The 27,711-nt window shown below is 48.1% G+C and overlaps 1 protein-coding gene across 4 annotated transcripts in view; it reads left to right on the top strand.

Annotated features, from left to right (window-relative positions):
- Positions 1-27,711, top strand: part of LOC119389336 (RNA-binding protein Musashi homolog Rbp6) — a 705,926-nt gene that overhangs the window by 642,190 nt on the left and 36,025 nt on the right. For all 4 annotated transcript variants that reach the window (XM_049414392.1, XM_037656543.2, XM_049414391.1 and 1 more), the window contains one exon: positions 21,965-22,043. In XM_049414392.1, coding sequence (XP_049270349.1) covers positions 21,965-22,006 — 42 coding nt within the window. In that variant the 3' untranslated portion in view covers positions 22,007-22,043. The remainder of the gene's footprint in view (positions 1-21,964; positions 22,044-27,711) is intronic.

The raw sequence follows: 27,711 nt of genomic DNA, 5'->3' as shown, positions 1-27,711 counted from the left end.
GTGTTTCGTTAATTTTTAAAAATACATAATTTGCTCAGACTTCCATCAAATGATAAGAGCTATTTCCTCTTTACTTCTACTTCCGCTAAAAAGAAAGATATTTGTAATAAATAACTTCAGTAGCTGCCAGCATGGTTGCGAATTCACGAAAACGCACTCTTCATAAAATGGTCGTCGTCAACTGGCGACGCTTGCAGAATTTTCCTGTGTTGAAAAATTTTTTTATTTGAAAACGAACTGCGATTTCGTGCTGTGCAGTCATATGTGCACAACATACAAAATTAGGAAAATCCGAAACATTAAGTATACACCGTTCTTTGATCTTTCGTGGAATCGACCTCTCGAAGGCGAAAGCCATCTCCTTCTCAGTCTATGTGCCGATCCTGCCCCTGCCACCCTATATACGAAAGCTTTCTGCACCTAACGTGGTTTTGCACTACCTCCAAGGTTTGAGGCACATTACCTGTTTTGCATTGCCTCCGCGATCGGACCGCGACGTCACAGTGACGTCATGATGACGTCATGATGACGTCATAATGACGACCTGGTGATCTGTGACGTCATCGTGATGTCATATGGTGACGTCATCACGTGATGATTATTTTTGCATCACTCATCCCCGACGCCGCGAGACGCTGACGCTGACAAATTTCGCGTTTGGTGAGACATTTAAGGCTTTCGCCTTAATAAATATAACGAAATAAAAATTCTTGGTTTAGTGGGATTCGAACCCCGGTACCTACGGTCCGAAAGCGAGCGTCGTAACCACTAGGCTATCCAGGCACGCTAGCAGAAAAGCATTTATGGGAACGATATGATTGCGCTAGAACGAGAAAACGATAGAGAGAATGAGAGAGAGAGAAACAGATAGGAGGAGACACAAAGAAAGATGCTAAGGAAAGAGAAAGAAAGAAAGAGAGCGAGAAATAAACTTGAAAACGGGGCACCAGCGAATACACAGAAGCACGTTTCACAAGAAGGCGTTACACACGGACGAACGCTGCCCGTCTTCAAGTTTATGATGCACCAACTGGCCCAGCAGCTAGCGCTTATAGAGAAAGAAAGAATAGCGCATAGCCATGTAATGGTATATAGTATAGCAAGGGCGTGGGAAAGGAGAAAAGTGAAGGTCAGGAGCAGGGGAGAGGGTAAAGCACAGCATAGTGTCACGTGACGGTGAAGAAGGCCGGACTCGGCAATGCGAAACTCGTTATTTGGGCGAACTTATGCCCGAAAAAATGAAAGGTCAATCAATTCAAGCTCTGCACTGATCTCAACGAAAACAGCGTCTGTTTTCGTAATTTTTACTGCTGAAACACTAATCTGTTTCATCAGTAAAGCGCGTCGACATTTTATACCTGTGGCGCCGAAGGCTCCAGCGCTATCGTTGGTCGCCGGTTTCGTTCCAGAATAAACTACTGTTCGCGTTGCGCGCTCAAGCTTATCAGAAGATTCTAAAATAATCAAGAAGGTTCCCAGGCAATTTGGGCGTGGTTTGCGCAAGGCAGTGGTTGTGCGTGTAACGGGCCGATTACATAAAAATACAGAATGAAGCGCGCGTATCATTGGCCCCTCTGAGAAAGCATCGATGCAGTACATGTGAGGGGAAGAAATACGCAAAGAAAGAACAATAATAAAGAAAGCAAAACGCAAGCAGCACCTGCTAGCGAGTTTCCTGATTGAAAAATTTTGGGAGGGGCCAAGCATGAAGGGAAGCGTGTTTCAGCCCCATTAATCTGTGGAGGGGCGAAGCATGCAATGTGCGCCGGTGTTTCCCACAGCAAAATCACTGGGCAGCGAGAGACAGAAGAAAGATTAAACACAGAGACACACAGTCCGCTTTTAGTTAACGTGCACGCTGCGAATCTTTATTGTTCAACTACGCACATGAGAAATCTCCCACCGGCGCTCCTTTGCAGGTCAAAATCCAATGCCTATATGGCCGGCGAACGGTTGTGCAACGCGAGCAGTCGGTTTGTAAGCTTTCTTGGGGAACTTAAACGTAGAAATTTTGGTCTGTCTGTCACCCGAATCAGCCACCCGGCCAATGTTTAGGTTTAACCACTTGCGTAACGCCCAGCCATCTTGAACTGGTAGCGCCGTTCATACTTGTGATCATTGTCGATCAAAAAGCAAATGTTACGCATATCTGAGGCACAACATCCATACGTAAGTATTAGGTGGTGTGTTCCTTTACTATAAAATACGTAGATACGTAATTGTAATGACCCTAGTATTTCTTAGGCTGCGCTGAAAATGCTAGTGTTTTTTGGGCTGAGCTGCAAATGCGACGCTATGAGCCTGATGCGGTGATTCAACATAGAGGAAGAGCCTGAGGACTCATGTAGTACGGCCGGCAGAAGACTACCGTCTTTCGACGACATTTGCAGCGAAGTACGCAGATACGCGGCCAATTTTTCAATCAAGAAACTTGCTAGCAGACGCTGCCTGCGTCGGCGTTGTCTCTTGCGGGCGAGGGCGCGTTCTCGTCCCTTGCGAGCTGGTAGATCAGCAGTTATCGCAGAAAGAGCGTTTCCATAGTCAACGCGCGCCGTTCGCTCCCTCTCGCCACACGGCGAGCGCTATGGCGGTGGCGCCGTCTGACGCTCAAGCAAATGGACCGTCCCGACAGCGACGACGATGCACGCCGCCACAGCAGACGACGATGCACGATGCACGCCGACACGCCGAGACCCTAACGTGCTTCTCCCCTAAATGCAGAGTCCTCGCGTTCGCTAACGCGTATAAAACGGTTTAAGGCGCACGACATGGACGACGTGAGGTCGTGTGCAGCGCTGCTGAGAGTTCGTTATGCCGACCGGGATGACCTCGTAGTTCAGAGCGCCGAGACGCCAGAGCACCTTGTATAGGCCGAAGCATAGCCGTGCGCAGGGTTATTAAGGGTGGGGGGGGGGGGGGAGGGTCGAGGCCTCATCGCAGCGCCCGCCTCCCCCTACCGGTTGATCGAGTTCGAATAAACCAAGCGTCGCAGGGGATGCAAAAACGAAAATGAAGCGATGACGGGCTTCCCACAACGGGCTGTCCTTGGTCCCAGACATCCCAGGGAAAAAATTGGAACAGCTCTTGCAATCCCCCGGACAATCTTCTCTTTCGCATATGTATCTATCTATACACGCACACATACAAACGCACGCAGGAACATACATAAACTATTGTTGAACCAACACCCCGAAAAAAAATTTATGGCTACACTGGGCTCCCACGCTGAGGGCCCAGGTTAGAACCTCGTTCCGTCCTGGAAATTGTTTCTTACTACGTTTTTTTTTTCTTATTTCGAACGTTAGTGGTTACGGACACCGGCGGCGGACAACTACGGCGCTAAAAACGGCCCTTGTGATCTCATAAGAGCTTTTGCTGTAAAAAAGCGGCATCGTAATAATTGCCAAGTAATGAAATTCACCCAAGTTCAGCAGCGAAAGCGAAATGCGGAAGAGCGCTACTGCCATAGACGTCCAGAGTGAGCGTCCTACACCTCTGTAATCGTTGTCTTGAGTGACGTCATTCTGCTCGTCTGCTTGTCACGCTCATCGGTGCTTCGGTTTCGGTTTCGCTGTTGAATTTGGTTGAATTTCATTACGCCACAATAATTACTAGAGGCCGCTTTCTTTTTATCTCAAAGCTGCTATGGGTTCTTCGCATAAAGAACTTCAATTCTCCCATTTGACATAACCGCCTAACTCCACTAATAAAAAGGTAATTGATGTAACTTTCTTAATTACTGTCCCGAATGATGTATTTAACCAGCTTAGGATCTCTGCCGCTAAAGAAATAGCACTTGTGAAGGCAGCGAGCAAATATAGTATTGTCCTGATTTTTGATGGTTTTGGACACATTTCTTGAAAAACTCGGTATGTGTGGCCGGCTTCTCCGCAATGGTAGCAGAGTGGGCGACGCCGGTCTTCCTCGGCGCTGGTTGACATGCGGGGCCGGTATGTCGTTGGCGCAGACGACGGAGTGCGGCGGCTTGGCGTGGGCGCGGACGGCGGCGCTTCCGGCTGCTGATGCGGCGGTTCGGCAACGCCCAGAGTTGGCTGCATTTCATCAAGGACAATGTCAGCAGCAATTGACTGTACCTGAGGCTGCGATTCAGGAAACAGCTTACGTAGCTCTTCACTCACGACGGCCCTGGTAGTCTCGCGCAGGTCGACGGCACTGAGGGCTTCGTTGTCGTCGTTCGAGCGGCGGTTGTATTGTCATGTCAAGCGCTTTTGCTATCGTCGTGGCCTCAGAAATAAATTCGTTCACAGTTTTGGGCAGGTTGCGTACAAGTCCGGCAAACAGTTCTTGCTTGACAGGAGTCGAACCTTCCTTTGCTCGGACCCGGCGGAACAGGCGGGTCGTTTCTTCAGTGCAGCACATACCGATGGTCTCGTTCGGCAACTGTACACGGGTCTCTAGCAGTGCTTCCGCTCCTTCCTTACGGACGACGTAAGGAAGGAGGCGCGAAAAAGGTCCCAGCTCGTCAGTGTAGCCTCTTGGTTCTTCCGAGCGACGTATTCCAAGGCGAAATAAACGCAGCTTGTCTTCATTGGTTCCATTATTGAAAACGGCGACTCCGTCGCGCCCTTGAAGCCATGGCTCTCCGGGTCTTCGAGTGATGACCCGCGGAACGTCTTATTTATTTATTTTACTTACGGTATACTGCGGTCGCGAAGGACGATGCAGGTGGGAAACAGTTTGTACGGCCGCAAAGTTACACGCACGAATGAAGCCGCGAGGCGCACAAGGAAAGGGAAACAAAGCGGAGTGCAGAACTATTAAAAGAAACCGGCGCAACCTGCCGAGATAACAAAATAATACAGCTCATAGGAGAGTGCAGCACATGATATGGCGGTGAGAGGAAAAAAGACAAAAACAACCCCACCCCCTCCCTCCAAAAAATAATACAGCCCATAATCGAGTGCGAAAGATGTTGTCACGTGGTCGTGACGTGGACGAAGACCGCAGGCGACGTGTCCAAGATGAAACTCTTTATTTGGCCGAACTTGTGGCCGAGAAACGGAAAGTTAAACTACAGCAATACACACGGTATGCACTGATAGCGGCGAACAGAGCGTCGGCCGTCGATCAACTGGCAAGCGGTGAAGGGCATCGGCATTTATACATGTGCCGTTGAATATTCCAGCGTTATCGCAAGTTGTCGCGCAAGCTCTAGAATAAGCTCGAGTGTTCGCGTCTTGCGCGAAATCTTAACAAAACGATCTACAATAATCGCGAAGCTTCTCGAACAATGAGGCGCGGTTTGCGCTGAGCATTGCGACAGTCTTTGGGGGCGAAAACCGAATACACCGAAAGTGATAATACGAAACGCACGTGGCAGTATCAAGTTTAGTTGTAAATTAATGTGGAAGGTTCCCAGAGATTTTGCCGCGGTTGACGCAGGGCACTGGTTATACATGTAACGAACCGGTTGCATAACAATACGAAGAGAAGCGCGCGTCGCAAGAGCGGGAAGTGAGGCCACCAGCTTGCCGGTTTGCTCAGTCCACTGCTGCCCCATTTTGTTTTAACTCGAAAGTGTTTTATGCCGGGGTCCACCAAGTACTTCCGTTACCGGATATGACGTTGATAAAATGGACGCCAACGGGTGGGAAAGAAAAAACCAAAAAAAGATCCGCCGCTGGGTATCGAACCCACGACGCCGCGGCCGCGACGGTAAGCGTCCGACGCTCAACCAACTAAGCTAGCTTGACAGATGCTGGGCATGTCATGAACGCGCCTTATATCTTTCACGCATTCTCTCTTGCACGGTGCTCTGTTGGCGCTGTAGATAGGTGGGGCGGAGCGGGGGCGGTGCCGCCCTCTGCAAGACGTGAAAGAAGTAATGCGTCACAATCGACACTTACTAGCGCTTACTCCGAGATTTCGCGCGATATCGGAGGTCATGGTTAAACGGTTAAAGCGTCTCGATACCAGCGAGGGACACTGGCCGAGCTGGCGTTGCTGGCGTCGCCGAGGCACCCTAGACGCACTTGCGTTCTTTGCCTTTCGCTTCGTGTGAGCGTGCGCCAGCTCATTGGAGTAGTGCAGCTTCCACATGCACCAACGGGATTTCTCTGCCGCCGACTACTTCGATTGCGAGAGCACCTACTAACAAAACTGCTGCAATACGCGTTGCAGAAAGCACGATTTCGACGGGCAAATGTCGTGCCTTGGTGGAGCGAGATAGAAGCCAGCGGGACGCACGTGTTTGCGGCTCAAGCAAAGAACCTCTACGAACTAGGCGTCAACATGGGTGCATCCCATGTTGACGCCTAGTGCTATAGCTGCCAAGCAGGAATAGACATGATACAAGCTCTCATATATCACTACAGAATAAGCACTACGTCTGTGTAGACACGTTTCACTTTCGTGTTTTACCGATTCCTATGACGGAGGGATGAGCCATGTTTTTTTCCTTTCTTTCGGCGCTGCCGTTCGCCAGTGTTGCCAGGTCGGAGGAGGTGGCGTAGCCAAAAGCGAGATCATTTTAGCCAAAGAGAAAAAAAAAAGGCAAGGCGATTTGTAGCCATTTATAACCATTTTTGTTTGTACTTTTATTTTATAGATCTTCCGATTCGACTACGACAATCCTTTGTGTACGAACCGTCGGGCGCCCATTAAAGGGACCCTGAAATGATTTTATTTGTCGGCGTTTAGGCTACAGCGTCATAAAATTATTCGCGCTATAAACTAAGTGACAAACCTTGTATCAAGGCCGCTGCGGGCAATTGTATGCTAATCTCCGTCTTAATATTGCCTTTAACCCTCTCATGCATACGGGCCTCATATGAGGACAGATATTTATCCTACTACAAATGTCGTCCTGTTACTTGTAGCGAGTCATTAGCCGCATGGTGTCCTCAATTGAGAACCCGCCAATGTTCCTAACTTGTTTCACAAATGGCGCTTGCTGTTCATGTTTCTTGAAGCTCCAGGTTCTCACGGAGAGTAGGCTTGTTTGAGGTCACTGAATGTTCGTAAAAAACAAAAAATAATTGCTCGATAGGCTATGGTGCTTTTGAACTATAAAAAATATGTGTTGAAAGCAGGGTTGCCAATGGTGGCTACTTTTCGCCAAATTGGCGAATTTGAGAGGCCCGTGGCGACCTAAAATTATGAATGGCGACATGGCGAATTTTTGGCGATTTTCGATTTAGGTCTCCACCGAGTTTTGAATCCTAAGCTTAGTGTCTTCCCTACGAATGAGCGGCAACATTCTCAGTATTTTTCTTGGTTTTAGACCCACGAGTAGAATGTGCACATTACGCGTCATTCGGTATGTCCGTCCTGTAACTCGTGTGTACCTCCTCAATTCATCTAGAGAGATAATAAAACGTTTATTTGATGTTCTGTGAAAATAAGATCAGTAAATGGGATCCTTAGTTCGGGATGCCATGTAGATGCAGGAGGTACTGGAACGTCCCCCAGCGACATTCTAGCAAAATGTAAGTCAGCGGACTGCCTTGCAAACCGCGAGGGGGCAGTGATTGACTATAGGTTTATGGCTTTAGGTGCTTTAAGCTTATCCGAAGTTTCGCATCTGAAGGGGCAAGACGACGGGTTGGCCGCGTGTTCCGACCATTTGTTCCGCCAAAGCTCCAACTGCTGTGAATAGCTTGGCCACTTATTCACTCGCAAAGACTGTTTTGGAATAGCGAAGAGAGGCGGATACGCGGCTATTTCTGCAATAAAAATTATTTATTAAGGCATTTTTCACTGTTCTCAGTGAGCGTGTGCAATAAAAACAATTGCTATATAACATTTTACATTGTTATACAGCAATAACGCATCGGATTGACGCGTGTAGATATAAGTAGCTATAAGAAAGGGTCGGTGATGTCCGGTATCATATTAGTTCACACTGAAAAGGTGTAAGACTCACTAATGATCGGTTCCTGTAAGAATTATGTCGTGTTCCCTTCAATAAACCTTTTAATCCTTTTAATTCATATAAGGGTACGGAAAGCTGTCTACAAATAATGCTTTCACTGTTTTCGCCCAAGGTTTAGACGACACTTTTAGCTTTGAAACGAGAGAACAGGGATGGAAAGAAATCATGAGCGTTTCGTTCATTCACCCTTGCGCCACCACGCACATCTTGCGGCTAGTCGGAGAAGCAGCACCATGCACTCCTATGGTGAAGCAGGCGATACGACTGGCATCGAGAAACGTCAATATAATTTAGGGTCTTGGATGGTACTGTATTCTACGGGGCTATACGTGAGTGGAAATTTTTATTACTGGGTATGCCGCACATATCTAGAATGGCTACTTTTTTGGCGAAATTTGTAAAAAAATGGCGACTTTTGGCGACTTTTTGCTTGTCGTTTGGCGAAATTTACTCGAAAGTCAGTGGCAACCCTGGTTGAAAGAACAACTCTTGAATAATACCAGCTCCTTTTGCTGACGTTTTTCTCTCGGCTATGGGCTCTATAGAAGGAATAGAACAAGTGTCCTCAAGTGAGGACATTATGCATGAAAGGTGTAGACTCATCTGCAGCACCACCAATAAAAACGCGCCCGCAGAAAGCCAGGCTTGAGCTGAAAGCGTTTGTATATTCCCGTGCTTTACGTGCGCGGTTGAGTCTGCTTTTGCGGGAATTTTTGATGTGTATAAGACTCGCAATTCCGTAGACCGTGGCAAAAGTGATACTATTCTAAGATGTCTTCTAAGAGAGGACTGTCCAGGGAAGAAATCGATGCTCTCTCGGACCTCTCATCTGACTTTGATGACGATTCCGAGGCGGATGATTGAGAGCAGCTTCTAACCGACCTTGGAACTTCCAGCAGCTCAGAAGAAGAGAGTGATGACAGCGAGACTGTGTGTGCTAACGGCGCTTCAACAAGCCCTAGTGCAAGGGCTCCCTCGAGAACATGAAGCGAAATATGCAAGACCGATCTTCAGCATTTCAATTTGAAATGTAATTGTTTCTTTCAGTGTTCTAGATATATTTCATGTGTACTGATACCAAGGACTCATATCGGCTTACGGCATGTTGTCCTCATATGGGGACACATCAGAAATCTGATACAGAGGCTTTTGATTACTTGAAATAACATTTTTTCGTGATTTTTGTGGCCTCTAGCAATACTTTTAGGCCAAGAATAATTTTTTTATCCTTTGGATTTAATTCATGCATGAGAGGGTTAACTCGTGGAACGTGGCCTCCGCTACTAAATTCGGCAGCGCGCCGTCGAGCAGCGGAGACGAAGCGGAGTCGTTGAGATCCGCTCCGACAAGGACCACAACACTATCGTAATCCGTTATTCTCTTGTACGCCGACCATTTGCAAACGCCAAGAAGGAGCTGCGCCTATAGCCCGGCTGTTATCAAAGCTACACGTGTTGCGCACTGCCGATGCGCGTGGCCTGCTCGCTCGGTGTAAAGGCGGAACCCGACACGCAGTCGGCGGCGGACAGGCAGCGGTGCCGCCCCGGGGGACCTTGGTTTGTGCGCGTGAGCTGTACGGCCGGCGCGGCGAGGCTTAAGGGCAAGTGCGGTGGCCCCTGAGTTTCTGTGCAGTTTTCATTTCATGTTCCTATAATAAACGTCCTGTTTTTGAGTTTCACCGGCAACGACCTCGGTTTCCTTGGGACACACGGTAACGAACCCCTTCAAAGTATACGCACAAACAAAAAGTATTTGAGAACGATAAGCTTAAACTCGGGCAGTGTCTTCAGGGGTGAAGTGACAGGCGCAGACGCGTGGACCTTGGCGTTGATCGGAAAGCAAGTGCCCGACGCTCACCGCGCCAACGAGCACAAGCGACTCCGCTGGCCAGTTACCTTACTTGGCTTACACGATGTGGCAACTTTATCATTCAGCTAGGGCAACTACGGCCATGCAGCTAGGGCAATTCATGGTGTCCGAGAAAAGGCCTCTTCTACATAAACAATGTCGCGCAGCTCATGACAACACGGAGCACGTTGTGACACAGGCAGACGATGCTTGCTGTCCACTGGACGTGACTGGACATGTCCAATCAGATCTGTCGCTGGCGCTACGTATAATGGAAGCGGGAAGTTGAAAGCTCGATCGGCTTAGTCGCTGCGATCTGTACATAGCTTGCATGTGACGTCACAGAGAGGTGCTCTGCGCTGGTTCACAAACATGGCGGCCACCGTGACTTTTTATCTCATTATATATATACTATAGAGTGTCATTTCAGCGGAGGGCACCCAGTCGTTCCCTCCCCGCGCGTTCTTTTACAGCGAAAGCTGTTAAGAGATCATTTCACCGGCCGTAGTTGTCCGCCGCCGCCGCCGGTGTCCGTAACCAGTATCGCTCGAAATAAGAAAAAAAAGGAAATAAGAAAAAATTTCCAGGATGGAACGAGGTTCGAACCTGGGCCCTCTGCGCGGGAGCCCAGTATTCAACCTCTGAGCCACGCCGCTGCTTGAAACTGCTTTGCAAAAAGTTCCTATACAGGCTTCATGTCGGGAAGGAACCACACTAGCATATGCAATATAGCGTGGTTGAAGAGTAAAATCAGCACCAAGCGTCGCACAACGCGAATTCTGTAACCAGGCGTCACACAATGCGAATTGCGCAACGAGTAGGTTGTTGAATGCTTCCAACCCATTACAAAGGGATCTGCCATAATTCTTCATCGTCATGAGGCTATGAGGCTCATCAAGACTCAGATACTCGACAGTAACACCCGGGACACGAGGGCCATTCTCGGTCTTGACCTAGAGAAGGCTTTTGATAATATACATCACTCGTTCATTCTCGACTCAATCTCGAACCTAGGCCTGGGCGCGGCCTTCCATGCTTTCGTTCGATCTTTCCTCGAGGGACGCAGCGCCCTGCTCAAGGTCGGCGAGATCGAAACGGACAAAATGGCACTGAGCAATAGGGGCACCCCGCAAGGGTCCGTGATTTCACCGCTATTGTTCAATATCGCCATGGTTGGTCTATCGGAGGGTCTGGGCAAGATTCAAGGCATCGGACATACTGTTTACGCGGACGACATAACGATCTGGTGTGCTGGAGGCAGCGATGGGCACATTGAATCTGCCCTCCAGGAAGCCATCGACTACACAGAGTCATTTCTGCAGGACACGGGCCTCAGGTGCTCACCGAGTAAATCAGAGCTGCTTTTGCATAGACCCAGCAGGCGGGGACGCAAGCCAAAAGACTGGAAGCCCCTGGCAGAGAGTGACATCAACCTGCATACGAAGAGTGGGGACATAATCCCTAGGGTCGCGTCGATCCGCATCCTCGGTATGATCGTGGAGTCGTCGGGCACCAATAGCCAAACGATCCTCCGGCTCGCAAAAAAGACTGACAGCACCATCGGCCTTATCAGGAGGGTCGCCAACAGACGCAGTGGTCTTGCAGAAGACAACCTGGTCAGGCTTATCCACGCGTTCTTACTGTGCCACTTTACCTACGTCGCGGCCATGCATGTCTGGAGGAGGGCTGAGCGGGATAAATTAAACGCCATGATCCCGAGAGGCATCAAGAGCGCTCTTGGTATCCCGAACTACACGCAGACGGAACGACTCCTACAGCTGGGAATGCACAATACGCTCGAGGAGATTGCGGAGGCACAGGAGAGGGCACAGGTCATCAGACTCTCGGGCACGAAGGCTGGGAGGCGACTCCTGATGGCCATGGGTATCCCGTCGGCCACAGTGGACGACAATTACCAGGGATTGCCAAGAAGACAACGTGAACAAATCATCGTTTCCCCCATTCCGCGCAATATGCACCCGCTGCGAAACACGGGAAGAAGACGGGCCAGGGCAGCGGCGATCCTCCGCAGTGTAGCAGAGGTCCCTGGGGAGAGCTCTTTTGTCGACGCGGCCAGGTACGGGAACAGCAACAAATACGCAGTGGTCTCGGTCGACCAAGCTGGTTCGGTCATCAACGCCGCATCGATTGAATGTTCCTCCTCGAGCGCTGCCGAGCAGGTGGCCATCGCCGTCGCTCTCCTCGACGAGAAGCGCGCGAACGTATACAGCGACTCACGGGCAGCCGTCCGTGCCTTCGCCGTCGGCGCAATCGCCAAGGAAGCACGCCGTATTCTCGGTGAAAAGGACATCTCTAACCACATCTTAACGTGGTTCCCTGCTCACATGGGTCATTTTGAAGGAGGCCCCACCAACGTCAACGAGCTGGCCCACTCCAAGGCGCGAGGTATGACGTTCCGCGCCCACGGAGGTTCTCCCCAGCCCACGACGTTGGACAATAGAGATCAGCCCACCACATACAATGAAATTACGCAGCACTTCTACCTAGGCAGGAGGGTCTACCCCCCTCCTCACAGAAAACTACACAGAGCCCAGGCCATGACGCTTAGACTCCTGCAGACTGATTCATATCCAAATCTGGCCTTATTTCACAAAATTTACCCGGATACTTACACTAGCAGCTCGTGTCCCCTTTGTGGGGAAATAGCTAACTTAGAGCATATGCTCTGGCGATGCCCCTCGTTACTCGGCAGTGAACAAGCCGACCCAGCCAAGTGGAGCTCCGCCATCAGAAGCCCCAACAAGGGGGATCAGCTTTGGGCCGTCCAGAGAGCCCACGATGCGGCGGTCAGGCTAAGCCTGCCCGTCCCAACGTGGGAGAAGCCCACTGCGCGCTAGTCGCGTCTCTCAGGACTATATTTAATAAAGTTCCACCATCCATCCATCCATCAGGCACAGCATCAACAAAGTGCGCATAATGCCTTACATGCGTTTAGCAGGTACCAATGCGCTTCGTAGAATGACGAAAAATGGCACAGTGCCTGCTGCCCTACTTCTCAAAAATTACAATGATTTATAGCGTAGTGGGTTCCTCGCAAGTGCACTTGTATTAGTTACCAAGGAAGCCCATAAGCGCATGATCCACTTCTCTCCCCTCTCCTTGTTTTGCCGGATCGTTCAATAAAGTTGTTCACTCACACTCACCTCGGGGTCTCAGTAAAATTACAATGATTTATAGCGTAGTGGGTTCCTCGCAAGTGATCTTGTATTGGTTGCCAAGGAAGCCCATAAGCGCATGATCCATTTCCTCGGGGTCTCATGCTAGCTCGCAAGTGATCCTCGCAAGTGATCTTGTATTGGTTGCCAAGGAAGCCCATAAGCGCATGATCCATTTCCTCGGGGTCTCAGTAAAATTACAATGATTTATAGCGTAGTGGGTTCCTCGCAAGTGATCTTGTATTGGTTGCCAAGGAAGCCCATAAGCGCATGATCCATTTCCTCGGGGTCTCATGCTAGCTCGCAAGTGTTCCTCGCAAGTGATCTTGTATTGGTTGCCAAGGAAGCCCATAAGCGCATGATCCATTTCCTCGGGGTCTCATGCTAGCTCGTCGCATAACGTTGGACTTGTGGAAGTCATCATCTACATTTACAAGTGCACGGCTGCATGCCTTGGATCCTGATCTTGAATTACGCATCCCGTCCACCTTATCACGACGTGACTCTACCCTGCTGGTCCGTCTATGGCTTGGAGTGGCCTTCTCAAATGCCTATTCGTATATTATTGGAATGGCTGAGAGCCCGTCGTGTGAAGTCTGCGGGTGCAGCGAAACAGTCGCGCACCTTCTCTGTGAGTGCACCCGCTTCAGCTCCGAAAGAACGGCCCTCTCAGCCGCATTAGGCCAGCTGGACAACCGCCCTCTCACGGAGAACAAAATCCTAGGGCCCTGGCCTACCCGGTCTTCAGCGCAAGCCGCTCTGAGGGCGTTGTTGAGGTTTCTCCACGCAACCGGACTCAATGTCAAACTGTGACTGCTGGAAGAAAGTGGTGCTGTGTAGTACTTGGACTGCGGTTATGACTTCGTTTTGTTTTGTTTCGTTTTGTTGTCGTATTTTGTCGCGTGCTGTCGTCACAAACTCTTCTTCTTCTTTTTCATTCTTTTACATCCCCTTTCCCCTTCCCACGTGCAGGGTAGCAAACCGGAGACTGCTTCTGGTTAACCTCCCTGTCTTTCCTTTCTCCCTTTTCTCTCTCTCTCTCTCCTCGGGGTCTCAGCAAAGTTCTTCGCCCCCCCCCCCCTCGTCTTTCTCCCACGTCAACGTATGGTATACAGCATGACGGGAGAAGGAAATAGCGACCGGGCGTCACCCAATGCAAATTGCATAACTGGTGGGCCGTTTAAAGCTTCCAACCCATTACAAAGGGCTGAGCCATAATTCTTCATCGTCATCAGCCGTCGCGTCAAAAAAGTGCACATAATGCTTTACAGACGTGTAGCTGGTGCCTCGCTTCTCCGCAGAATGACGAATAATGGCTTAGTAGGTGCTTCCCAACTTCACAAAAATTGTGATTTATGGCGTAGTGGGTACCTTTCTAGTGTACTTGTATTGTCGCCCCAAGATAGCTTACAACGGGCTCTAGAAACGCCGCTCTTCCAGCTTTCGCTGTGGCTGTGCTGCGGTTTCAGCGCAGGCCTTGCGTTTTTGTGTTCTCCCCGCTTTCTTCTGTTCGCCAGCTGCGCCAAGGGGGAACACAAAGGATTGGAGGGGGCAACGGAACTAATCTGATGTCACAGCTCCTCGCTCCGCACGTTCGGGCAAGACTGCTCAGGAGAAAATAAAGTTCAGTTTCATTTCAATTACGCGCCGAAATCTCCCAGCGTGACGTCACGAACTTCAAAGTGTATTTATCATATTTTGGTGCGATTGACTCAACAAAATTACCCCAAACCTGGTATGTTAAGTTTATGGCCCCCTCAGAGAACAATGTGCTTCATTTTTACCGATAAGGAACTACGTAGACCTTAGTAGTCGCCGTCAAAACACGTGACGTCACGGCGAAAGGTGCGTAAACTTCAAGGTGGCGTCGCCACCCACATTTTGTTTTTGCGCCTTTTCTCGCTTACTAAGCGTCTTCTCGCAGCAAGCGTGGTGTTTTTAGTATCGTGAAAGAGCTAGAACTTTACTAATATGAGAAAAATCGTTTTGCTCTTTATTGGCACTTTAAACTCTTGTAATCATTTTAACACTTGACGCAGGGAGATTTAATCGGTCTGCAAATTATCCTTAAGACTTGCTTTACCAGATCAGTGTGTTAGTACAAATTGGTCAAAACCTTTTAAGCAATCACCGAACGGTAATTTGCAAAAGAAGGATAAGTAAATTCTGCAACCTGTCTCTCATCTCAGCCATTGTTTTTGAAAAAGGACCTTCGAATGCGAAGTCGCCTCTAGAATCAGCAACTAGGCTACATTTTATGCATGAAGTAAAACAGAGTAAAGGTTTACCTATTGTACTTTTCGAGAAACTTTTTTATAAACAGAGCCGCTAGCTTTTGCCGTTCATGCGGTTCATGAACATTCCGTTCATGCCGTTCATGCCGTTCATGAACATTCCGTTCATGCGTCGAATTCAGTTTAGTGCGGTAAAATTAAAAAAAATTAAAATGACTAAAATTACCACGTGAACCTCCACAATATATTGTAATATTGCTGGGACTGTGAAGGATAGAGCAGCGGTAGTTAAACAATTAAACTTACTTAACCAACTTGCTCTAGAGTCACTGTATATGCTACCTTTAGGTAGCAGAGTTGCGCATAGGTCCGGCTAGCAACCACAGCTATGCGGTGAAGTCGCACTTCGTTTTAAATGCGAAGCATTTCTTAGCGAACTTCTGCGACTTTGAGCGTATCTATCTATCTATCTATCTATCTATCTATCTATCTATCTATCTATCTATCTATCTATCTATCTATCTATCTATCTATCTATCTATCTATCTATCTATCTATCTATGTAGCCGCCTACGACTTTGTGCTGTCCTGGCCGTTTCGTTAATCGGATGTATTCCAAAATTGGTGTGTCATAACATGGCCTTATTACAAACATAAATGACAGGTCATATCATGAAAATCATGTCACGCATGTCATGAACAGCATGATTTACATTCCACGACCGTAGGCTCTTGCGGCCGTTCCGTTAATTTCATATACACCAAAATTGGTACGGCGTGACAAGAATTCATGACGAACATAATGACTTGTCACAACATGCGAATCATGACGCGCATGTCATGTGCAACATGATTTACATGACATGGTCTCTGGGCGCTCGCGGCCGTTTAAATGAAGGGATATATACGAAAACTGGTATGACGAGACATTTCTGTATGACGAACATAACTGACACGTGGTAACATGAAAATCATGATATGCATGTCATGTATGACGATTTACATGCCACGCTCATGGCGCACTCGCGGTCGTTTCGCTAGATTGATATACACCAAAATTGGTATTGTGCTATGTGACTGTATGAAGAACATGAATAACAGGTCGTAGCATGAAAACCATGACATCCATGACATGTATGTCATGATTTACATGCCACGCTCATGGTGCATTTGCGGCCGTTTCGCTTGCATGATATACACCAAAATTGGTATTGCGTGACACGATCGTATGACGAACGTAAATGAGAGGTGGTAACATGAAAATCATGACATGCAAGTCATGTACATCCTAATTTACATGCCACGCTCATGGTGCGCTAGCGGCCGTTTCAGTAGATTGATATACACCAAAATTGGTATTGCGCGAAGTGACGGTATGAAGAACATGAATAACAGGTGGTAACATGAAAAACGTGACATGATGTCATGTATGTCATGATTTATATGCCGCGCTCATGGTGCATTCGCGGCCGTTTCGCTAGCTTGATATACACCAAAATTGGTATTGCGCGAAGCGATTGTATGACGAACGTAAATGAAAGGTGTTAACATGAAAATCACGACATGCATGTCATGTATGGCATGATTTACATGCTGTACTCGTGGTGCACTCGCGGCCATTTCGCTCGTTTGATATACACCAAAATTGATATTGCGCGATGTGACTGTATGACGAATATAAATGAGAGGTCTTAACATGCGAATCATGTTATGCATGTCATGTACGGTATGATTTACATGCCACTGTCATGGTGTGCTTCCGGTCGTTTTGTAAACTGAATATATACCAAAATTGGTATGGCACGACACGAGTGCGTGATGAACATAAGCGACAGGTCATGCATTGTATATACGAGAATGTATACTAGATTGTGCATGCATGCGTGCATGGCAAACATGCGATATATGGTGGACTAGATGCCATGGCATGAATGATTTCATTTGGCTCAAAGACAAACAAGGCGATGTATGCAGCTCTTTGCTGGCTGCTTCGCATTATATCGATTCCCACAGCGCGTGGGATCTGCCGAATTTTTTGCAGGCGACATGCCTACCGTGTCGCCGATTAACATGTCTGGCGTGTCGAAGACCGGCGATAAAGATTGGCTGTCGATGGCTAGTGTTAATTCAGTTCGCTGCAGCGGCAGCGTCAAGAAATAAAAAATTGGCCCAAGCGGCAGCTTCTCCGCAATGCATGGTTGCTAGCGGCGTTGGAAGACAAATGCGCAACTCTGCTACCTAAAGGTAGCATATACAGTAACTCTAACTTGCTCCAGGCAAAGCAGATGACACGCAAAGCCCGAGCGGTGAGCGCAGCTGTGAAGGTCTGATATTGGGTGAAACGCACCAGCTCTTCATGCACGTGCATGACTTATTTGCGTAGCTGGAGAGGGTATAGAGAGACTGAATAGCCGAAACCCCTTTCCTAAAAAATTTTCTGGCTGCGCCCCTAAAGAATGTCACGTAGTCTGAGGAGTCTCTTAAGCCATGCAATCTTGCATGGGAGAAGCAGTGTTGGCAGTGGCGCCCTGTGTGTGCGTCTCTCTCTCTTCTTGTCTGTTTGCGCGCCTATTACCTTGGATAATCCAACTAGGCTTCGTTGGAAATGTGCATAGGGAAGCAGAAAAGGGCAAAGTTATGCAGAGAGAGAGAACACTCGGAGGAGATTCCCCTTTTCACAATTATTGTCGGCTCTTTCGTAGAAAAAAATACAGACCTTACTTCGCAGCTCGTCAGGGCATATAACCCTTTCTCAAAGAAAGCATTGGAATGCTCCACCTATTGAGAATTCAAAAGGACGGCCCTGTATAGACACACTATTTCCTCCTATTGACACACTTTTTTTTTCTTTTCCTGAATATCCCCCGCTGCTCGGGTCACAATAAAATCTCCCTTGTACTCTCGCGAGCGTGACGACGGTCAATTTGGGCCTTTATCGTCACACTCAACAAGGCAATGCTCACTTCCAAGAACGTCCTTCCAAGGTCATTTAACCCCAACTGCGCCATTGGATGCATCGGGTGGGACGATCGAGTGCCAAGCTTTGCTGAAAGGCCTCATTGGGCACTGTCAGGAGTCGCCTTCCGGCCAGGAGCCTTCGAGGCAGCAGTGAGGAAGACGTACGGCTATGTTGGGAGATCAAAAGTAAAGAGATGTTTACTTGATTACATAATGGTAGCGGATGCCTCTACCAGCGGGCCGAGGCCCGGCTTAAATGTCTTTCGGACGATTTCTAGGGAAAATATTGTTCACTTCATTTGTACAATAAGGTCTGCACACGACGCCCCGAAAACGGTGTGGGACCACCTCCGTTTCACCCCCGAGAAAACGCGAGGCGAGCCCGTCAGATCCTCCAAACAACCACCACATAACTGCACCAAGAAGTTCCAGGCGAATTACTCGATGGAGCCGATCATTATCTTCTTCGTAGTGGGGACGACAATGCGACATCGCCGAGGTCATCCCAGACGCATGGTGACCGATCCCTGCACCTGGAGACGCATTCCAAGAAAAGGCTGAGCGTGTCACCAGTGCGAGCCCTCGCTTCAGCTCAGTCACGAAGCTTTTCTGATAATATTTCGGAAAGATTTTTTGTTTTATATAGCCACTGGTGGTGACCTGTGTTGCCCTTTTGGACCATGTCTCTCTGACAAAAAAAAAAAGAAAAAAAAAGAAGGGAAGGCTCCTTTCTTGCTGCCGCTGTAATGGCCCCGCTCATTTCAACGACCTTCTATTTATTAGACTAACGGTTTGGTCTTGTTGATTTTCCAGTTTTGCTAAAGTGGCATAGCGCGAAGCAGTATGGGAACACAGCAACAAGGAAGACGAGCGCTCACGTACAAATGAAGATTCAGTGTTTCCTACAAACATAGGAAAAGCAGAAGGAAGAATGAACAAAACAAGGAATGCGAAATGCAACACAAGAAGACCCCCTCCGATCGCCGTGTGGCCGCGCTGGCGTCTTCCAGAAATGCTTACTCCCTTATGGGACAAGCGTATGATGCCCCTGACTAACACATGGGCAAAAATACCTTGCAGTAAACCTGTTTTGTTGCTCTGAAGGACCCTTTGGAGAGAGCGTCGCAAGAAAAAAGAAAGGGAGAAAAAGGGCACTGCTTCTTAAATTGGCGGTAGAGAACACATCTTTTAAACCATTCTGTCGGTTGCCACCCGTTGTGCAGACTACAATGCACCACACTATCGACAGTGCAAATGACACTGCCGGAATTCAACATGGTGGCGCTAGCGACTCGATGCGGGCGTTATTATGCCAGGGCTCCCAACCCAAACTTCCTTCCTTCGACAAGTCATTCAAGCTGGTAGAACGTCTGACGCAACCAGCGTCAACACCCGCTGATGCAACGAGGCGGGAGTATTACGCAATCCCCGGTAACTCCAGCGATTCGTCTGACGCAACCAGCGTCAACACCAGCTGATGCAACGAGGCGGGAGCCTTACGCAATCCCCGGCAACTCCGGCGCTGCGTCTGACGCAACCGAAGGAAATCTCTCCCGCAACGTGCGGCAAGCACTCTCATCCGCGGATCCGGTTCGAGCCAGCGACCAACGGCGGTTCCTGATAGGAGGCTTCGAGCTCCTGGCTGATGCAAGCGATCGCCCAGGGCTATAAAAGAACCAAGCTGCGCGGACAGAGAGAGACAGCGAGCGAAGAAATCCCGGGTTGTCGTCGCACCTCTGTGCGAGCCCAATAAGCTGTCGGCCCCAGCGCCGAATATGTAACGCCTCTGTATATATGTATATACATTTGCCTTAACTCACCGTCGCCTTGATCGCTCCGTCTATCAGCTCTGCGCAGAAGCAGTCGCAAGCTGAGACACCTGTTACCCAACAGCGTACTAAGGAAGACGTCACTGTCACAGCAGTGCATTTTTGCGGGGCCACGCATATTTACGTCACAGAGGGGATTAGTCGACACCTGGTGAGCTTTCGTTGAAAGGCTGCATTCTGGAGTTCTACACACTTCATGCGGAACATTGCCGGGAGGGAGATACTTCTTTGTCTTGTTGGCTTGGGCGGAGGCGGTCCCATGAACGACTTTCCGGAAGATGCCCCCTCGCATAAAGGACTCTAGTCTACAGTGCCCGTTGTTGGCATGCTCAAGCAAGCGATCATTCAAACACATTCCAGTTCTGTCTGAAGGTGCGGAATGGTGTACGGGTAGAAGTGATGGGTGCATTTCTCGCCGTAGTGGTCTAAAAAATTCCGCGTGCTGAAAAATGGTCACGGGGGGGGGGGGGGGTGCGGGAGTGGTTGGTGGCTTTGGAGGGGGGGGAGATCGCCCAATCCCCCCCCTTGGTTCCGCCACTGGGGATAAGCGTACAATTGCACCGGGCGTCAGAACATCTGAATTGCGCAACGAGTGGGCGATTTAAAGGCCCACACATTGCAAAGCGCTCAGGCATGATTAAACATCACTATCAGCAACAGCATCAACAAAGTGTGTTGCTGGGCAGGCGTGCGTGTTGCCTTTTGTGGGCACTTCGCCAATTCGCAAAAGGAGGGATTATGGCGTAGTGGGCACTCCGCAACTGTACTTGCAGTAGGCATTCTAGGATAGTTTGAAACGGCCAATCTTAACGCGCACAGATGTTCCTTTCCTAGCGGCACGGTTGAGAAGCGAAGCGAGGCTCACGGTTGATGCTATCGCGTTCTACCCTTGAAGGCGAAGCTCGAGCGTCCTTTAAGTTTTTTGTTTTTTTTTTTTATCTGGTGCGAGATGTTTAAACCATGTGCTAGCGCAGCCAGAGTACGGCTTAAGGTGAAGCGGACAGGCATTCCGCTGTTGGTGGGTGCTGACGCGCCTGCTTTGAGCTCGCATTCGTTAGCAGGTGAAGTGAATGCTTTTCTGAGCTTTTCATGTGGTACCGAATTTCAATTGTGCATACAGAGAAGGAATAGTTTTAAGCTGTTGTTTAAAGATGTTGCAGAAGGTATGCATAGCGTCGGCGGTGGCTGTGCAAAAGTGACCTCTGCTGCTGCACCTTCTCGGCAGCCTTCATCCAAGTCAGGCTCTCGAGGAACGCGCCCTCGTAGAGGCTGTGAGTTTTGCCGCGCAGCACTGGTATAGGTAATTGGGTCGATGATAATCACCGCCGACTCTGGCCGCCATTTTAAATTTTCGGCCGGATGTTTACACCATGTGGTTCATATGCCAGTATAGCCAAACTACGGTGCAGCGGAAAGGCTGTCGCCGTGGCGAGATAATCAGCCCGAGACCAATGGGCCTATGCTGGCGAATTTCTGGTATGCCTTGCCGCACGGCAAGGCATACCAGAAATACCTTAATATTGCTCTTATGTCAGTCCACTCAGGCTTCAAAAGAACTGGTTTACTTATGCAAAATGAATAGCTGTTCAGAAAATAGTGAAATACTTGTGCTTACCTGTTGTCATTAGGAAACCCGAAAAAAAGATCGCAGAAATGGAAATCCCGATGTTGTGACGCCCCGATTTAGCCTTCTTCGTCCAATGGTTGATTGACTTGGTCGACCTGGTATTTTGTGTCTTCCATTCCTTGCACGCCTCAGCAAGCTTGTTTGCCTCGGTGGAGGATATGGTGCTCAGCTGCTGACCCGAAAGATGTGGGTTCGATCCCGGCCATCTAACCTGTCCACCGAGTGCTAACGCATTTGTTTCGCATTTAGTACTAAACCGCCACTGAGCCTTGTACTTTTTCATTTGCCAGGAAAAAATATAGCACATATAATTACTGGATTCCGCGGCATCGGTTGTCATTTCGTTCGTTGATAAAATGAGTTGCTCTCAGTATAATCCTTTTAACGAAACAACGCAGGGTCCCTTGATGGCGGCCGCGTTCACCAATGGCTACCACTGAAAGAACCATCTGCTCTACTGTTCTTAGGAGGTGCAAGGTGAGTGACACAGATGGAATATTCGTGAAACCAGTAGGCAAAATGTAAAGCAGAAAGTGCTTGTAATGTTGTGTACAAGGCGGTTGAGCTGAGACTAAGTTATGCTATGCTAGCGTCATCCTCGATTTTAACCATATCAGCGCATATATGTTCTACTCGAATACAGCATTTACCATCCCCATCGTTCTTTTCATGTCTACTGCGGGAATATAGTTATCTTACTGCCCCCGTCTTGCGCTAGTCAATTCGATTTTGTGACCTCGCAAAGGAAGGCTTACGGCGGGTATTGACAGGCCATCTACCGCTGTCCCTGAAGCGGAAAGTGTGCAACCACACTCTTAAAAAAAAGCTAGTAAAAAGGTAGTAACTGCAAGCACTTGGGTAATAACTGCAGCGGTTACTAACTTTCTTGGACAGTTACTAATCTTTTGCTACCTGTTTACTACCCACGTTAGTAAACAGTTACTAGCGCAACCGTTACTAACTTTTTGCTACCTGTTTACTACCTACGTTAGTGCACAGTTAGTAACGGGAAGCAAACAGGTAGTAACTGCAGCCGTTACTAACTTTCTTGGACCATTACTACCTTTTTGCTACCCGGCCGTTAACTGCTTAATATAAAATTGTAGTTAGTACCTATTGTATTAACTTATAACTGGAATCGTCTCGACATATCATTTTTAATTGGAAAATGGCGAAGAAAATAACCATGGATAAAAAAAAAAACTTTCTTTTTAAGATCGCAACCGCAATTTCAAAGCGTTATTGGGCTATTGTGAAAACGGAGGAGCAAACGTGAATGAACTATAAGCGAGTGCTATACGCGTTTTAGTACACAATATAAATTCCAGCAAACTAGCATGACAGGCGGATGTGAAAGAACCCCGGTTGATCAAAATCAATCCGGAGTCCCTCACTGCGGCGTGTCTCATAATCGGTACGTAAAACTCCAGAAATGATTATTATTAGCTTTTTGCTGCCCGTGACTAGCACAGGGATCCTTCAAGTGCTCTGAGGCTATGTTGGTGAGCTTAGTACCTTGTTTCGGCTGCTGTACATAAGGCTTGGTTGTGGCAGCTTTATAAGAAATAGACATGAGATACTGTGTTTCTTTTTTGCTACGGTTGATTAAAAGTCTTGTGCTACGTCCCCAAGCACATATAATCAGGTAGTACGGTGTAGAACTCTAGGTCAACATTTTTTTTATAATTCATCCTAAAACACATGTGCTCACCCGTACAATACACGCATCTCTAAGGTAGGGGCTATAAGTACTCCTGGAGTCGCTTTTCAAGTACTGTCGCGTAGTGAGCTTGTTGTTACGTCTGTGTATTCTTCTCGTTCATGATACTCCGCGCAAGATTACCTGAGGTTCATGTTGTAATGTGACGTTATTAATTTGACCGCTATTAACAATGGACAAGCAATGTGGCAAAATGAACAGTCATTATCGATTACTACCATAGGTCGGCAAACTCATTTATGAGTCGACTCACTCAGACTCAGATTGGGCTGTGAGTCTGAGTCTGATTGAGTTTGCGTGAGCACTATTTGGGTGAGTTTGAGTCCGACGGAGTCGGGCTGAGGTAAATTTTAGTGAGTCTGAGTGAGCTCCACCTTCGATTGCCGACCTATTTTCCTACCTACTCTTCTTCAACATTACTATCGGTCTTATATCGGCTTGCGTTTATGCTCAAGTCTATTCACACATGTAAACGCACGGGCGTTCATGCGCCACCTCAATATTTATTGATCGGAGGCGTGAACTCGGGCGGGGGGGGGGGGGGGGGGGGCAGGGCATGAACTTTTCTTGCAAACACTTTCACGGCAAGTTCTTGATAAAATGTCTTATGTGAATTGTGTATTTCATAAAAAAATGTCCTTACTGGATTGAAACTACTGATAACTCATATTTGAAGGTAAAAAATCAAAAGGCGTATCGTAGAGCACCACCGATTATGTGAGATATTGGCGTTAAACAGCATTGGTACCATGGTCGAAAAAGCTAATTTGTCACACAGCCAGCACCCGATGGTTTTTCGCCCTAGCCAGCGCACTGAAAACCAGTACAGTATTTTCATTTGCTTGATTTAAAGATTGTCTACATCTCACGCTTTGCTTTCACTATAGTCCACAACAGTTGTTAATACCTCATTCGGTGATTCTGGCAATACTATCTTTCACCAAACAAGCAACTCGTGCATGTTCAGCACGTAGGCGTTTACAAAACGTGAAAAATGCGACGAACAATCACGCATATTTTTTTAACGGCGGAGCTATCTAAGCTTCAGGTCGTCGTTTCAGAAAACAGAAAGCGGGCAAGTCCCAAGCAGCTCCTAGCCTAACATATCCATACATATATAGTATAGTATAGCAAGGGTTGAAGCACGAGGGGAGAGGGTAAAGCATTGCATAGCCTTGTGTTGCATAGTTTAGCAAGGGAATGTCAAAGGGAAGCGAGGAGGAGGAGGAGGGGAGAGGGTAAACCATAGCACAGCCATGTACAGTACATGATAGCAAGAGGGCGGGAAAGGCGCAATAGCGAAAGAGATAAAGAAAGATGAAAGGTCAAGAAAGAACTTAGTCTGTGTTCGCTAGGTGTTGGCGCTTCATTGCCAGCTCTGCTGTTTGTCCGCCGTGATAGTATAGCGGTTACGGTGCTCGGCTGCTGACCCGAAGGTCGCGGGTTCGATCCCGGCCGCGGCGGTCGCATTTCGACGGAGGCGAAGTGGTAGAGGCCCGTGTACTTAGATTTAGGTGCATGTTAAAGAACACCAGATGGTCGAAATTTACCTCCACTACGGCGCCTCTCATAATCATGTCGCGGTTTTGGGACGTAAAACCCCAGATAATATTATGAAGCTCTGCTGTTTACCCAGATTTCACAGGCGTGAATCTGGGTTTGTTTTTTACCAACTATCAACTGAAGCAACTTACTTTTGCTTTGATGACCTCAAACGCCAGTGGTTGCTTTCTAGGCAGCATCCAGACATTTCTGATAAATTTCAGAACCCACATTTCAGTGATTACCTATGGTTGCCTCCTTTAGAATTTCGCTTCATTTCTTTCCATCTTTGAGGTTTCATTTCGGATCGAGAGTGCAGGAAAGCGTGGCGAAAGTGTTTATTGAACTTTACCAGAATTGCATGCTCATCCGCGATCCGCGAGTGTTCCATCCTTCTTGCAACCAAAAACGGAACTTGTCATTAAGATCTAAGAAAATTCGCACCATGTATTACAGAACATATAAAGATGACTAACGTACCAGTTGGGATTTGATAGAGCAAATGAAGTTTTGTTTAAAGCGAAACTTGGTGATTGATCGATGGATGGATGGATTGATTGATTTAAGTTGTACAAGTCATGCAATGTGTACAACCAGCACACTCTTTTTACAATTATGTCACGTAGACTTGCGCATAACCAATTACATGCAACTTGCGGCCAAACTGTGACCTTTATGGTATTTTTCTAACTGATGGATTACTCGTTAACGGTCTCTGTAATTTCTGCCTGCGATCAATAACATGTAATCTGCAAGTGAACCGATAACACCAGGTGTAGCGTCGCTAGCAGATCCCGGCCATCGTCGCAGCCGTTTATGTATGTACCCTGCCCTCCTGGCTGCGCCAATGATCCCGGCAGACAATAGATGTTTGCATACATCAGTCGCACGCTGCGTGCTTTGTATTGTCGGCAAGTTTTTGTCCTTTTCATTTGATAGTTCTTGACCTGTCTCCACCGCGCCGCTAATGTGGAAGTCACGCCAGTGAAAGTTCGTAGCAACATTGACGTGACGCGAACGCTATGCAGTAGATGCAACACTTGACACTAGGTAGAAGTCGGACTCTAGTTTCGCATGAAGTCACTGGAACGGGAAAAATACCGCAACCGTCCTGCCCGCCGCCATATTTGGTCCAGCGCGGCCGAAGTTGCGGCGGCGCGGTGTTGATTTCGCGCGGAGTAACGCATGTTTTACGCATTGCGTGCGCCTTTGCAGCCCCGAATGAAGCATACCATTGTTCTCTAAATGATTAGGAAAGAAATAGCGGCAGTTTTCACTTGCCTACACGCGCACGCACGCGTAATAACGCGATAAAGAAATGGAAACCGCGCGGCATTTACGCGCTCAGCTGTCGGCATTTAAACTTCTGCGACTTTGAGCGTATCTATCTATCTATCTATCTATCTATCTATCTATCTATCTATCTATCTATCTATCTATCTATCTATCTATCTATCTATCTATCTATCTATCTAGCCGCCCACGACTTTGTGCGCTCCTGGCCGTTTCGTTAATGGGATGTACACCAAGTTCGGTATGGCATAGCATGATTGTATGACGAATATAAATTACAGGTGATAACATGAAAATAATGACATGTATATGCCATGTACGGCATGATTTACATGCTACGCTATGGTGCGCTCGCTGCCGCTTCGATAGCTTCATATGGCGTGAGAAGAGCGTATGACGAACATAAGTTATTGGTTATAACGTGCAAATCATGACAGGCATGCCATGTAAAACATGATTTACATGACATGGCAGGCACGTAGGCAGGGGGGGGGGGGGGCGGGGTTCCCGGGCCCCCCCCCCCCGAAATTTTTCCAGCCCTCTATATTTCCAGGCAACTTTTTTTTGTTTTTGCCATGGAAAGACTGTCTTTCGAACAATTAGGCCTTGGGCCCCCCCCCCCCCCCCCCCGAAAAAAAATCCTGGCTATGTGCCTGTGACATGGTCTCGGTGCGCCCGAGACCATGTCATGTATTTCTGTATGACGAACGTTAGTGACAGGTGGTAACATGTAAATCATGCCTTACATGACATGCGTGCTAATATTTTCATGTTACCACCTGGTATCTATGTTCGTCATACAGTCACGTCACGCAATAATGATTTTGGTTCATATCAAGCCAGCGAACTGGCCACGAGCGCACCATAAGCATGACATGTAAATCATGCCTTACATGACACGCGTGTCATTATTTTCATGTTACCAACTGTTATTTATGTTCGTCATACAGTCACGTCAGACAATACCAATCTGTATCAGTCAGTTTTCATGGCGCGCTGATCGTTATATGTGAGCCCAAAGGCGTCAATTTTACGCCAAACATAATTAAAAGCTGCCCGGCAATGTTATTGTGCATGAACCTTCCACGGCAACCACGCGAAACAAGCTGCACTAGAGTAGGGGAAACGCAAACATACCCCTAAACAACATTCGCGAATTCTCCATGAGACGCTTACCTCACAAAGGCGAGTATCAGTCGTGGGAACAAATTTTTCCCGTCATATTCTGTGCAGCCACACAGCCCGTCGCTTGGCATCCTTTTTCCTGCTGGGAACAGCAAAGAGGGCTTTGCCCGTTTCCCGCCGGTTGCTGCACCCAAAAGCGCAGCACCCAGGCATTCTTCGATGCCTCGACAGGCTTGCGATGAAGTGTCAAAACGATACGGGATGCCGTAATGCTCCTGCACGCTTTTCTGAGGCTATAAAAACAATCGCCATCCAAAGCGCCGTGCGTCGGCGGCCTGGAGACACTATATAGCGAGGCGAGCGATCTGGACCCTTTATATGGCGAAGCCGCCGAAAGGGCGCGGAGGCGAAGAGAAAACGAATGCGGTACTTTTCCCGTTACAGTGACTTTAGTTTCGCAAGACC

The sequence above is a fragment of the Rhipicephalus sanguineus genome, chromosome 4, assembly GCF_013339695.2.
Source record: "Rhipicephalus sanguineus isolate Rsan-2018 chromosome 4, BIME_Rsan_1.4, whole genome shotgun sequence".
Classification (NCBI taxonomy): Eukaryota; Metazoa; Arthropoda; class Arachnida; order Ixodida; family Ixodidae; genus Rhipicephalus; species Rhipicephalus sanguineus.
This window is presented reverse-complemented; position numbering and strand designations above follow the sequence as displayed.